The 14,747-nt window shown below is 36.0% G+C and overlaps 1 protein-coding gene across 5 annotated transcripts in view; it reads right to left on the bottom strand.

The window, feature by feature from the left end:
• Positions 1-14,747, bottom strand: part of VNN1 (vanin 1) — a 33,853-nt gene that overhangs the window by 1,357 nt on the left and 17,749 nt on the right. For 4 of the 5 annotated variants that reach the window (XM_081295167.1, XM_081295164.1, XM_081295163.1 and 1 more), the window contains 2 exons: positions 2,229-2,399; positions 651-1,079 (listed from right to left, as the gene is read on the bottom strand). In XM_081295167.1, the coding sequence (XP_081151293.1) occupies positions 897-1,079; positions 2,229-2,399 (354 nt within the window). In that variant the 3' untranslated portion in view covers positions 651-896. Of the gene's footprint in view, positions 1-650; positions 1,080-2,228; positions 2,400-14,747 lie in introns of those variants that run through there. The other variant, XM_081295165.1, reaches the window with a different exon arrangement.

Below are 14,747 nucleotides of genomic sequence, written 5' to 3'. Positions count from 1 at the left end.
ATCACAGACTGGATGATTTAAGCAACAGAAATTTATTTTCTTATGATTCTGTGGCTTAGAAGTTGAAGATCAATGTGTTGGTAGGTTTGGTTTCTCCTAAGGCTGTCCTTGGCTTTCAGGTGTTCACAGTCTTCACCTGTGCATGTCTGTGTCCTTATTGACTCTTCTAATATGAAAAAGAGTCATATTGGATTGGGGTCCACCTTAATGATCTCATTTTACCTCTTTTAAGACCATATTTACAAATACAATCACATTCTCAGATACGAGGTGTTAATGAATTCAATTTATGAATTTTTGGTGACATATTTAGCCCATAAGAGAATTGCAATTTGATGTTTATGTAAATAATAAACACAGCAAACAAATAAAACCATTGAAAATCTTAAGCAGAACTGAGTAAGAGATATGTTATAATAAAAGTGGCAAGAGATTCAAACTTCTTGTAAGTGTATTTTGTAATGGTTTTATTGTGGGTTTGTTTTTTTTAAATATTTTTTTTTAGTTGCCAATGGACCTTTATTTATATGTGGTACTGACAATGGAACCCAGTGCCGCACACATGCTAGGCAAGTGCTCTATCACTGAGCTATAACCCCAGCCCTTGTTGTTATAGCTCTATCACTGAGCTATAACCCCAGCCCTTTTATTTCTTTTGCATAAAAAATTCATGATATTCATTTGGCTCAAACAATCCAGTTCCTAGAAAGACCAAAATTTAAATACAGACAAATTTTATAGGTAGATATTAATAGATATTATATTAATCTTACATAATCTGCTGTGTGTGTTTGTCTAAATAAAGAGAAATATTAGTCATTTACTTATACCAGAGGCCCCTGTTAGCAAAAGCTATTTTAAAAATTATCCCACATAAAAGAGAAAATGTAAATATTCTACCAACATAATGAGAACATAACAAGTATTTTAACTACTAACATTATTTTTACTGAATATGTTGAGAGGTCAGGTGACCCATTTGATGCCAAATCCTTCTCGTACACCCTCCCAAAGAGAGTGACCGTTAACAGAGGTCCAGATGTTGGCTTCAGGCTAAACAAACGTCCATCACTTGACACCTAATGAAAACAGAATAGTACACAAAGTCAAACTTTAAGTCATATAATTCCACAACACTTCTAAAATACAGTACAACTGAATGAAGAAATAATTTTTTAAAATACTGGCTGAATTTTGTTTCATTAGAAATATTTGAAGGCCTGGGGTGTAGCTCCCTGGTAGAGTGCATGTGCAGCATGTGTGAGGCCCTGGGTTCAATCTCAAGCACCACAAAAATAAATAAATACATAAATAAGAAGAAACCTTAGAAATATTTGAAATGTTGTTTGTTAAACATAAATAAATGGAAGCTATGAAACTGGCACTCATTCACTTATTATTGAAATGTCTATTTCAATTTATTAAAATTAACTTACCCGAGGAAGTATTCGTGAGTTAATAAACATAAAACAATGGATTTGGTAGTATGTAAGAGACAGATCTAGTCCTCTCCAACAAAATAAAGATTGTTGCAAATGGTCAGTAGTAATTGACCCATGGGAGGTTTGAAATGAACATCAATCATCCCCTGCCACTTATCACAGTCTCCTAGCCTCTGTATGGTCCTCCCTCACCCTAGAAGTTGTTTCTGCCTAAACAGGAGAGTGAGACGGGAACCTATAGGAAGCATCAGTGGAATAATGTGGCTGAGAAGAACACTGGCAAAGCAAGCAATTTTTTATAAATTTTAAAATTTTTGCTTCCTTGCCAACATCAGCCACTGATGAATTCTCTCTTCTTCAGCTTTTTTTCTTTCCTTTCTGCCTATTGTCACACCAGATCTTGACCCATACAACTGGAAAGATTCCCTTAAACTTCCCTAGGCCATCAGTCCCCAGAGATCCAAAGGGACCTGTGGTAGGACTGGTCCTGCACTCTTCCTGTTGAATATTCTTCCTAATCAACAGAGCTTAAATAGTCCAGTTTTTTTTTTCCCTAGAACTCCTCAAGTGAGATTTCTTTCTTTATTTTCAAGGACACCCATTATTACACTAAGAATTTCCAGGTAAGAAATTCAGCCCACTCAGTATCCTTCGTGATCCCCCAAATAACCAAACCTTTTTCAAATGGAGACTTTTATGGTTTTTGGAGGCACTTGGGGGTTTTGAGGTCAAAAAGTACTTCCTCTTACATGAAATTAACTGGCAATATCAAGCAAAGATTGTTACCTGAAATTCTTTAGGTGCAAGCTGAACGTCACTCAGCAATACCTCAGGGAAGACATACTGGGTTCCGAAAGTGCCACTGAGGGAGAACGATTCAAACCTAGTGGAAGCTGTGTCAACTGAACCACCACAGGTGTGCAAGTCAGTGGTTTCACATTTCAGCAGAGTACAAATCTAGAGAAGTAATGCAAATCAAGAGGTTATAGGAAGTCGTGATGCACATGTAATTAGCTTTCTCTAATCATTGCACAATGCTGAAACATCATGTTATACACCACACAATGCTTACCTGTTAGTCACATTTTAATATAGAAGCAGAAAAAATTTTAAATGAATTGGTTAGTTTAATGCTAGCTGCACTAAAAATAAAAAGTCATAAGAAAGTCATTTGAAATACTCTGTACTTCAAAAATAACTGTGCCCCTTAGTTGAAAAAAATAATGCTGTTTCCTCATAGAGTTGTCATGTTTATTTCTAAATAATGAATAACTAATGTACCCATCAATAAGATAAGGACTTTAGGTTCCAGTGCTTCCTGAAATTTGCTGTTTGAACAGATAACCACATAAGAAAATTGAATCTTTGACCATGAACAACTATATCTTTATTCTTCAAGTTAGCAATGTTTTTAATTATCAAGAATGTTCCATATTTTAAAAATATTTAATCTCAACACTAGTGAAACTTCTTATTGCTTATTTCACATGATCAAAAAAAATAGGGTTGTAATGAGCTGCAAAGTTGATCTAGAGACAACCTCCATAATCCAGAAATGTCATGTCTTTTATTTCCGAACACAGATGGAAAAAGTCAGTTAAGTTCTTCTCCCACTATATGACATGGTCATTTCAATGTAAAAATCTAAGTATATAACTCATTTCACCATGCAGAGGGAACATTCCCTCTAGGGGAATTCACAGTCACTTAACTCTATCTGCAGCGTCTTCCAAACCAATATCATTTCTTGCCTGACTGACGCATTAGTCTCTAACTGGTCTCCTTAATTTCCATTTTGGCAGATAGAAGGCAAGCACTTCAAAGCAAGTGTTAAGTGTCTTTCATGTTAAGATGAGAGACAAATAATTTTCAAGTATGGGAGAATGAAAACACACTTCTATTTTGTTCCCTTAAAATCCTATAAAAAACAACACTAATTTTTAAAAAACAAGAAAATCCCTTGAAATCCTATAAAACGAACATTAATTTTTAAAAAAGAGGGGCTGGGGATGTGGCTCAAGCGGTAGCGCGCTCGCCTGGCATGCGTGCGGCCCGGGTTCGATCCTCAGCACCACATACCAACAAAGATGTTGTGTCCGCCGAGAACTAAAAAATAAATATTAAAAAATTCTCTCTCTCTCTCTCTCTCTCTCTCTCCTCTCTCACTCTCTCTTTAAAAAAAAAATTTTAAAAAAGAAACAAAAGGAAGGAAGGATAAAAAAACAGGAGGACAGACCATAGTATAGCTTTAGAATCTGCATTTGATGCAAAAAGTGGTTACTAGCTGACTCAATAGACCTCTGAAAGCCACATCCTAAACTGGCCAGTGGAGAAAGGCAAGAATCAACCATCTTCACTTCAGAATGCCCAATGGATTGTATCACTGGAACCTAGGTACTAAGTACCTCAAGTGTGCATAAAGTTGTGGGGGCCAAATTAAGGAAAATTAGTAGCAAGTTGTGAAGAATGCCTTAGATACTAAGAGAGGCCACAGTCCCTCCCCTACTCTGGTAAAAGTTGGGGAATTTATTTTCAGAGAGATAAAGCAGATGGTTTTTACAGGGAGGTATGAAAGATGTGGTTAAAAGGGATTATATGAATGAATCACAGTGAATATTTGAAACATCTCCCTCAGCCATTCCCCACAAACACCTTGCAAAGTCATTTCCCTGAGATGGCTCCAGTGCAATTATTAATTTCAGGAGAAACAAAGAGGAAAATAACATGCAGCCAACGCTTCCCTCTGAATATTTGCATAGTCATAGTAATGCAAATAAAAGTATAGTGGAAGGATGGAAAATGGGAGGCAGGTAGAATGATGTAGCAAAGCTAAGTGTTCATCTACCAGAGCAGAATATAAAAGATAATAGCTAAAAGTGGTGAATTTTAAAGAACATAAGTACCATTAGGAAACATGAATTGGATTGTAATTTAAAAAATGAGTCAACTTCTCTCTGAAAAAGGGAGCTAGGTGGATTATGGATGACACAACTGTTTTATCACATTTTTTAGTGCTCTTCATCTTCTTAACTATGTGCATGCAGTACTTTCTTGAAGATAAATGAAAAAAGAAAAGAGAATGAATCCACGTGGCCAGGTGCAGTGGCAGACGCCTATAATCCCAGCAACTTGGGAGGCTGAAGCAGGAGGATCACAAGTTCATGACCAACCTCAACAACTTAGCAAGGCCCTAAGCAACTTAGTAAGACACTGTCTCAAAATTTTACAAAAAGGGCTGGGGATGTGACTGAGTGGTTAAATGCCCCAGGTTCAATCACCAGTACCAAAACAACAACAACAAAAAATAATCATTTTGGAAGTAAGACATAGAAAGACTTGGATATGGGAAGAAATGAAGGGATAACAGAATTTATCCCTTCATTTAATTAGGACTAAAATTTATGAATAAAACATAGCAGTGGTGTATAGAAATAGAGAGAAGAGTAAATTCCAGAAAAAACAACAGCTAAAATATTGACAAGTATTTGCCCCCTGAAAGGGGGAGGAGGCAGACTCAAAAGTGAACTAGAGTTTCATAAACCTCCAGTGCTATTTGTCTTTTTAATTATGCCCATGAATTACTTTGATTAAAATTACTGAGATAGAGAGGGCTGGAACCAATCCAGGAAATAAAAAGGGACAGGACATCCGGCATATGAAAAAGACTAAGGGAGGAAAGAAATTGAATAGGCAGCTACTTGCAATGTGGTTGGTGTTGAAACCTGGTGGTGTTGCTCTGGTGATGGAAAGGATAGGTTGCGATTATTTTTATTGGCAATACTACTAATAAAATAAACATTTATTAAGGACTTTTTACATGCTGATCTTAATGCATAACATGAATTTATTAAATCAAACTTCCTCAAAACCCTATAAAGAATTGTCTCAGAAAAAAAAAAACACCATATGAGGACTAAAGGCAGAAGGTGCTGAGAGACCCAAGAAAGATCCAGAGAATATGCTGTTTTGTCATCCTTTCTGCAGGACTAGGAGAGGTTCCACAGTAGTGTACTCTAAGTTTGCAGGTATTTTTCCTTTGCAGCATTTGTCACAACTAAAACTAACTAGTAATTTTCTTTATTTTCTGTGCAATGACTGGCTCCCCCCTCTTAGGCTTAAGGGGATTACAGCCCTCTTACTCATCTTAACATCCCCATCCTCTAGCAAGTGCCTAAATATAGCAGGCATTGCATAAGAATTTGGTTGAAGACACTGAGTCCACATATTATAGGTGAATAGCTAGAGACTTAAGGAAGTTGAAGGGTTGGCTTGAAGCCAGGTGGCTACAATGTAGTAAGTCAGAGATCACCCAGGATTTTATTTCATTTTTTCTTTTCCATTCTTCCTTCTCCTTCTTTTTCTCCTTCTTTTTTTAATTTTTAAGTACTGAGGATTAAACCCAGGGGTCCTTAACCACTGAACCATATTACCAGTCCTCTTTATTTTTCTTTTTAAGACAAGGTCTCACTAAGTTGCTTAGGGCCTTGCTAAATTACTGAGGCTGACTTTGAACTTTCTCCTGCCTCAGGCTCCCAAGCCACTGGGATTACACGTGTACCACCACACCTCACTCACCCAGGATTCTGATACCAAAATCTATATTCTCAATTTGCTAATCAAACTTTTGCATTTTATTTTTTGTTTTTAGCAGAGTTCTTGGTCCCTAATTCCTTACACTGTTGGAGAGTCGAAAGCCCCAGAAGTTGGTGGTTTGGAGGACTGTCACAGTGGAGGGAGGTTATAGAGGGAGGGTACAGATAATAATTTAAAGAGGAAAAACTCCTAAATGCCCTTGGTAAAGGTAATTAATTTCTTTCATTTGCCTATTCCTTTTTCATTGAATTGCTCAATAATTCTTTAAAATATGTAGGCTGCTCCCTCTCCCACTCTTTTCTAGCAACTGCTCCAAATCTTTTCTTCCTTCAAAGACTTCTTCAAGTTGTTTATCCAACCTTTTACCACTTTAGAATTCTTCTTTAGAATGCCACCACTTCCTTTTTTTTGCCCACATCCTTAAGTCTTACGAAATTGTGTGTCTTTTTTCCAAAGAATACATAGAAAATTTGTGAGGCAATATGGGGGTTTATTTCATGCTTACCTCTTTGTCTTTTTCTTCTTAGTTAGGAAGTAGTTTTTAGTAATACCAGAGATTTTTTTTCTAGCATAATATAGCATCGCAGACTATGAAAGATTATCAATATCACACAATACCAAAGTTCCTTATCTTCAACACCAATATCCAAAATTTTTTGAAAATAAGAATTTTTTATAAACCATTTGGCATTAAAACCAAAGTGTAATTAATGTAACTCTATAATCTAGTTATTTAGGCTATTTAAGGTGAATATTACCATGTTTTCCAATAGCTAAACTTATATGCTTGATGCTGGGTATTGTCCCAGACTCCGTTGGCTATATGTTCACAATACATGGTCTTTGTGAAATTAGAAATTTCCAAATTCCAAAATGTATGGTACCAACAGAGGTAGCTACCCAGCAATAACAACAGAGAGCTCAGTTTTACTTGACAGAGCCAACCCACCACCCAACATTAAGAAGGGATTTCTTGATGATCCAAGATGATAGACCAGAGGGAGGCAGCATTCTGTGCCACTCAGTGACCTGGGACTCAAGCAGTGAGAATACTATTTCTCTCTGAGTGATATTCCTGCTCCCTCTCAGGAATCATGGTCACCATTCCCATGCAGGGCTCCAGGCCTCAACGTCAGAGTAGGTCTCCCAACTACTTGTCCATGCTGGACTACCAAGTGCCCAAGCAGGACCATAGGCATCAGCATCCATGCAGAACTTTTGGCCACACACCTGAACAGAAATCCTGGACGCCACTTCTACGCAGGACACCCAGCAGCTACCCACGTGCAAGAACTCTGGCCGCTACTCCTGTGTGGACCCTCATTTACCAATGTGGGGCTCCCCCAGTGGTCTTCATCTTGGGACTCTGCAGCAACAGAGATAGTCCCCTACAAGCGGTGCCTTGGCCTGCCTGCACCAAAGAACTTCACATAGGGTCTTCACACAGCTGAAACCACACACTGCATGCCACGGAGCTCTCTCTGAACACATTGCCCATGTCCAACGCTATCAGTTGGATACCCCCATCCCACCTGACACCCCATCACTGAAAGCAGATGCCTCCATCTTGGAGCATCATCATCACCATCTTTAGTGGGAGCAACTCCCAGTTTGTAACTCTGCCTTGGCAGGTACCCAGTTTCTAACTCCCCCCACTCCCCAGCAGCTGCTAACCTGGCACAGTAACACCTTGGTTACCTTCACCACCCTGAGGGCAGAGATACCAGCTAACAACAGATGACCCCACCTATTGGATGAAAGGGGAAGCAGGAAAGATACTGATCTTCAACCAAATCAAGCCTTGTTTCTTTGAGATTTTTTTTCTTTTTTTCTTCTCCTTTCCTATTATCCCACATTCATACCCCCTACACATGTGAAACCAAGTACTTTGCATGAATTAGGATTTTGAGGTCTGGGACTTCTGAATAGTATATTACAGTTGTGTTGTATATTCTTTTTAGTTTTTTCTTCTTTTCCACCAATTTCTATTATTTTAATATTTTTTATTTTTATTAATATATATCTGTGTTCATTTTATGTACTCTATTATCTTCCCACTTACTTGTCTACCCCAAATTACTTCCTCTCCCTTCTCATGCTACTAATCTTCTTTAGATTTCTATTTAACAATTCCTAAGATATAATAACTCTATATCCTCACTTCCTACTTCCTCAGCATATCATCCTACTCCTCACCCCCAGTTTTTTGTCCACCATCAGAAACTGTAAACCCTTTTACAAACCTACTGATTATATTGTAGATTATAATTGAATTCACCATTTCTGTACATTGTGACCCAACTGTAAACATATTTATAGCAACTAATTGTTTCTAAGGCTGTATATTGATTATATTGGAATCTGTTAACACTGTCCTTCACCTCAAAGGATAAGTATTGGGGCCCCACTGAGACACTATAAGCCTGTAGGGTAAAATGGTAATGCCTCAGATTCACAGTACTAGAAGGGAAGACATAAAAGAAATATGAAAAGACAAGGTAAGAAAGTGCCCCAAACAAATCAAAATGCCACATTATTAGAATCCATGGCCAGAACAACAGAAGAAATTACAAAGAAGGAGTTCAGGAAGTACATAATTAAAAAGTTCTGTGAATTAAAGGATGACATAAGAGAGCAAAAGATGATCTTGACAAAGAGCTACATAAATAAATACAGGAAGCAAAATATTACTTCAATGCGGAGATAGAGGTTCTAAATACAAACAAACAGAAATCCTTGAAATGAAAGAAAATAACCAAATTAAAAGTTCAAATTAAAAGCATTACCAATTAGATTAGATTAGATCACTTGGAAGACAGGACGTCAGACAATGAAGACAAAATGTATAATCTTGAAAAGAATGTAGACCACACAGTGAAAATGGTAAGAAATCATGAACAAAACATTCAAGAAATATGGGATAGCATAAAAATACCAAATTTAAGAGTCATTGGGATAGAAGAAAGCATAGAGTTCCAAAACAAATAAATGAACAATCTATTCAATAAAATAATATCAGATAATTTTCCAAATATGAAGAATGAATTGGGAAACCAAATTCAAGAAGCTTAAAGGAAACCAAATGTACAAAATCACAACAGATCCACACCAAGACACATTATAATGAAAATGCCTAACATACAGAATGAGGAGAGAATATTAAAAGCCACAAGAGAGGGGCTGGGGATGTGGCTCAAGCGGTAGCACACTGGCCTGGCATGCGTGCGGCCCGGGTTCGATCCTCAGCACCACATACAAAGATGTTGTGTACGCCGAAAATTGAAAAATAAATATTAAAAAATTCTCTCTCTCTCTCTCTCTCTCTCTCTCTCTCTCTCTCTCTCTCTCTTAAAAAAAAAGCCACAAGAGAAAGGAATCAGATTACATATAGTGGGAGAACAATTAGGTTATGTACAGGTTTTTCAAACCAGACCCTGGAAGCTATAAGATCCTGGTAAAATATATATCAAGCTCTGAAAGAAAATGGATGCCAACCAAGAATCTTATATCCAGCAAAATTATGCTTTAGATTTGATAATGAAATAAAAACCTTCAATGATAAACAAAAGTTAAAAGAATTTACAGCTAGAAAACCTGCACTACAGAACATCCTTAGCAAAATATTCCATGAAAAGGAAATGAAAAACAACAATGACAATCAATAGAGGGTGGTACTACACAAAAGGAAAAAGTAATCAAATAAGAAACCAAGTCAAGTTAAATAACAAAAGTAGCTGGGAATACAAATCATGTCTCAATAATAACCCTGAATGTTAATGGCCTAAACTCACTAATCAAAAGATATAGACTGGCAGATTGGATTTTAAAGAAGTTCCAACAATATGCTGCCTTCAGGAGACTCATCTTATAGGAAAAGACATCCACAGACTGAAGGTGAAAGGTTGGGAAAAATCATACCACTCACATGGACTGCAAAAGCAAGCAGGGGTTTCCATCCTCAAATAAAGTAGACTTCAAGTTAAAGTTACCCAAAAGGGATAAAGAAGGACATTTCATACTGCTCAACAGAACCAGACACCAACAAAACATGACAATTATAAATATATATGCCCCAAATAAGGGAGCGTCTATGTTCATGAAACAAATTCTTCTTAAGTTCAAGAGTCAAATTGACCACAACACAATAATTTGGGGTGGCTTTAACACACCTGTTTCACCACTGGATAGATCTTTCAAACAAAAGCTGAAAAAAGAAACTATAGAACTCAATAATAAAACCAATAACTTAGACTTAACTGACATGTATAGAATATTTCATCCTTTAACGAGCGAATACACTTTCTTCTCAACAGCCCATGGATCCTTCTCTAAAATAGACCATATATAATGCCACAAAGCAACTCTAAGCAAATACAAAAAAAGTAGAGATAATACCCTGAATTTTATCAGATCATAATGGATGAAATTAGAAATCAATGACAAAATAAAACATAAAAGCTACTCCAACACCTGGAAACTAAATAAAATGCTACTGAATGAACAATGGGTTGCAAAAGACATTGAGGACAAGATTTAAAAATTCTTAGAGGTAAATGAAAACACTGATACAACATATTGAAATCTCTGAGACACTATGAAGGCAGCACTAAGAGTAAAATTCATTGCATGGAGGTCATTCCTTAAAAGAAAAAAAAAAAGCCAACAGATAAATGACTTAACATCTCAAAGCCCTAGAAAAAGAAAAACAAATCAACACCAAAAGAAGAAGACAAGAAATAATTAAAATCAGAGATAAAATCAATAAAACCAAAATAAATTGAAAAAACAAAAAGTTGGTTAATAAATAAATAGAATTGACAAAACTTACCCATGCTAAAGAAGAAAAGGAGAGAGAAAACTGAAATTACTAACATATATGATGAAAAAGGAAATATCCCAACAGACATTACATAAATACAGAAGATAATTAGAAATTATTTTGAAAATCTGTACTCCAATAAAATAGAAAATACTGAAGGCATTGACAAATTTCTAGAGTCATATGATTGGCCCAAATTGAATCAGGATGATATACATAATTCAAAAAGATCAATTTCAAGCAATGAAATAGAAGATATCATCAGAAGCCTAACAACCAAGAAAAGCCCAGGACATGATGGATACACAGCCAATTTCTACAAGACATTTGAAGCTGAACTAATATGAATACTCTTTAATTTATTTTAGGAAATAGAAAAAGAGGGAGCACTTCCAAACTCATTCTATGAGGCCAATATCACCCTGATTCCAAAACCAGGCAAAGACATATCAAAGAAAGAAAACTTCAGACCAACATCTCTAATGAACACAGATGCAACAATTCTCAAAAAATTCTGGCAAATCGAATACAAAAACATATCAAAAAGATAGTGCACCATGATCAAGTGAGATTCATCCCAGGGATGCAATGTCAGTTCAACATATGGAAATCAATAAATGTAATTCATCACATCAATTGACTAAAAGATAAGATCCATATGATCATCTCAATAGATGCAGAAAAAGCATTTGACAAAATACATCATCCTTTCATGTTCAAAACACTAAAAAAACTAGGGATTACAGGAGAATATCTGAACATCATAAAAGCTATCTATGCTAAGCCATAGGCCTACATCATTCTAAATGAAGAAAAATTGGAAGCATTCCCTCTAAATACTGGAACAAGACAGGGATGCTCTCTTTCACCACTTCTATTTAACATAGTTTTTGAAACACTGGCCAGAGCAATTAGACAGATGAAAGAAATTAAAGGGATTCAGATAGGAAAAGAAGAACTCAAATTACCACTATTTGTTGACAATATGATGCTATACCTATAAGACCCAAAACATTCTACCACAAAGCTTTCAGAACTAGAAAATGAATTGAGAAAAGTAGCAGTATATATAATCAACACTGATAAATCAAAGGCATTTTCTGTTTATCAGTGACAAATCCTCTGAAAGGCAAATGAGGAAAACTACCCCATTTGTAGTAGCCTCAATAAAATAAAATAAAATAAAATACTTGGGAATCAACCTAACAAAAGAGGTGAAAGGCCTCTACAACAAAAACTACAGAACACTAATGAAAGAAGACCTTAGAAGATGGAAAGATCTCCCTTGTTCTTGGATAGGCAGAATTAATATTGTCAAAATGACCAGACTATCAAAATCATTATAGAAATTCAATGCAAATCCAATCAAAATCCCAATGACATTCCTCATAGAAATAGAAAAGGCAGTCATGAAATTCATCTGGAAAAATAAGAGACTCAGAATAGCCAAAGCAATCCTTAGCAAGAAGAGTAAAGCAAGTGGCATCACAATACCAGACCCTAAATGATACTACAGAGCATCAGTAACAAAAACAGCATGGTATTGGCAGCAAAATATATGGGTAGACCAAAGGTACAGAAAAGAATACACACAGACTAACTCACATAATTACAGTTATATTAGAAAAAGGCTCCAAAAACATACATTGGAGAAAAGATAGCCTCTTCAACAAATGGTGCTGGAAATCAATATGCAACAAAATGAATTTAAACCCCTATCTCTCACCATGCACAAATCTCAACTCAAAGTAAATCAAGGACCTAGGAATTAAACCAGAGACCCTGCGCCTAATAGAAGAAAAAGTAGGCCCAAATCTCCATCATGTCAGATTAGGGCCCTACTTCCTTAATAAGACTCCTTTAGTGAAAGAATTAAAATTTTAAAAATCAATAAATGGGATGGACTCAAACTAAAAAGTTTCTTCTCAGCAAAAGAAACAATCTATAAGGTGAATAGAGAGCCTACATTTTGGGAACAAATTTTTACCACTCATACATCAGATAGAGCACTTATTTCTAGGGTACATAAAGAATTCAAAAAGCTAAACACACATACACACACAAAAAAACCAAATAACCCAATTAATAAATGGGCCAAGGAACTAAAGAGACACTTCTCATAAGATGATATACAATCAATAAATATGTGAAAAAATGTTCAACATCTCTAGCAATTAGAGAAATACAAATCAAACTACTCTAAGATTTCATCTTACTCCAGTCAGAATGGCAGCTATTAAGAATACAAACAACAATAAGTGTTGGCGAGAATGTGGGGGAAAAGGCACACTCATACATTGCTGGTCGGAGTGCAAATTAGTGCAGCCAATATGGAAAGCAGTATGGAGATTCCTTGGAAAATTAAAAATGGAACCACCATTTGACCCAGCTATTCCACTCCTCAGTCTATACCCAAAGAACTTAAAAACACCATACTACAGGAACACAGCCATATCAATGTTTATAGCAGCACAATGCACAGTAGCTAAACTGTGGAACCAACCTATATGCCCTTCAGTAGATGAATAGATAATGAAAATGTGGTACATATACACACTGGAATATTACTCAGCAATAAAAGAGAATAAAATCATGGCATTCATAGTGGAGTTGGGAGAAGGAGCATGGGAGGATTAAATGAACTCTAGATTGGGCAAAGGGCAGGGACAAGAAAGGAGGGGACAGGGGAGTAGAAAAGACAGTGAAATGAGATGAACATCATTACCCTAAGTACATGTATGAAGCTATGAATGGTGTGAATATACTTTGTATACAATCAGAGATATGAAAAATTATATTCTACATGTGTAATATGAATTGTAATGCATCCTGCTGTCATATATGGCAAAGTAAAATTTTAAAAATTTGAAAAAAGAGGGGACTTCCTGATTCTCTCCTTGAGTGAACCTGAGACTGAGAAAAGCAGAAAGATAGAACAAGACTGAAAGGGAAGACGAAGAGTTCAGAGTTGCAAGGTAGCTGGCTTTTTACTTTAAAAATACATCACACACACAAAAAACCCACTGTTATTTAACTTAAAAATTTTATATGACTATATAGTACCAAATATATGCTTCATATCTAACTTAATATGTTAATATACTATATAATACATGGCAATAAATATTCTTCTATAATATAGTTTGTTCATCTGATTTTCAATTATTGGACATATTATACTTATATTCACAATACTATTTTTTCCCTTTCCTCTAGAACCTTAAAGAACTGATTAGGAGTATTGGTTTCTCCTGTATTTTCATCATTTTCTTCTTTTGATGTTCTCTGCCTTAGACCTATACAGATAATCAAGGCTTTCTCATCTACTAGAAGAAAAAAAATTTTTTTCCCTGACCATAAGTCTCTGTTCAGCCCCTGACTAGTTTCTCTTTTTCCTGTCTCAGACAAGGTTTCTTTTACTACCCTTTAACTTCTCAACCACTATAATCTGTCCTTCACTCTCTCAATATGAACAGAGAAAATTCCACCAAGACTGTACCTATTAATGCCCATCTGTAAAAACAGAACACAAATATGCCTCACAGTTTCCCCCTTTGAAGAGTTTCTACATCCTTGGTGTCCATTAGAGTTTGGGATTTTTAAAAAATTCTTTCATTGCTCAATCTTATCTGCAAGTTTCTATTCTTTTGTTCATTCCGTGCCCCAAGCACTGGAGCTTCAGAAAGCTCCATTTGTTTAGTATTTTTGAGTACTTCTCTGTATAGTCTCCTTTGCAATGTCATTCTCTCTTTCAGGGCTTCTCCTCCTGTTTCTCAAAAACAGTGTTTCTAAATCTAATATTTCCTAAGCATCAGACCCATACATTCAATAGCCTCTCTGGTGGTTACAATTGAGTTGCCCATAATAACTTCAAGACCAGCAGATCGCTAACT

Source organism: Spermophilus citellus, assembly GCF_964194105.1.
Source record: "Spermophilus citellus genome assembly, chromosome: 5".
NCBI lineage: Eukaryota > Metazoa > Chordata > Mammalia > Rodentia > Sciuridae > Spermophilus > Spermophilus citellus.
Note: the sequence above shows the minus strand (reverse complement) of the source record. Positions and strands in the feature narration are given on the sequence as shown.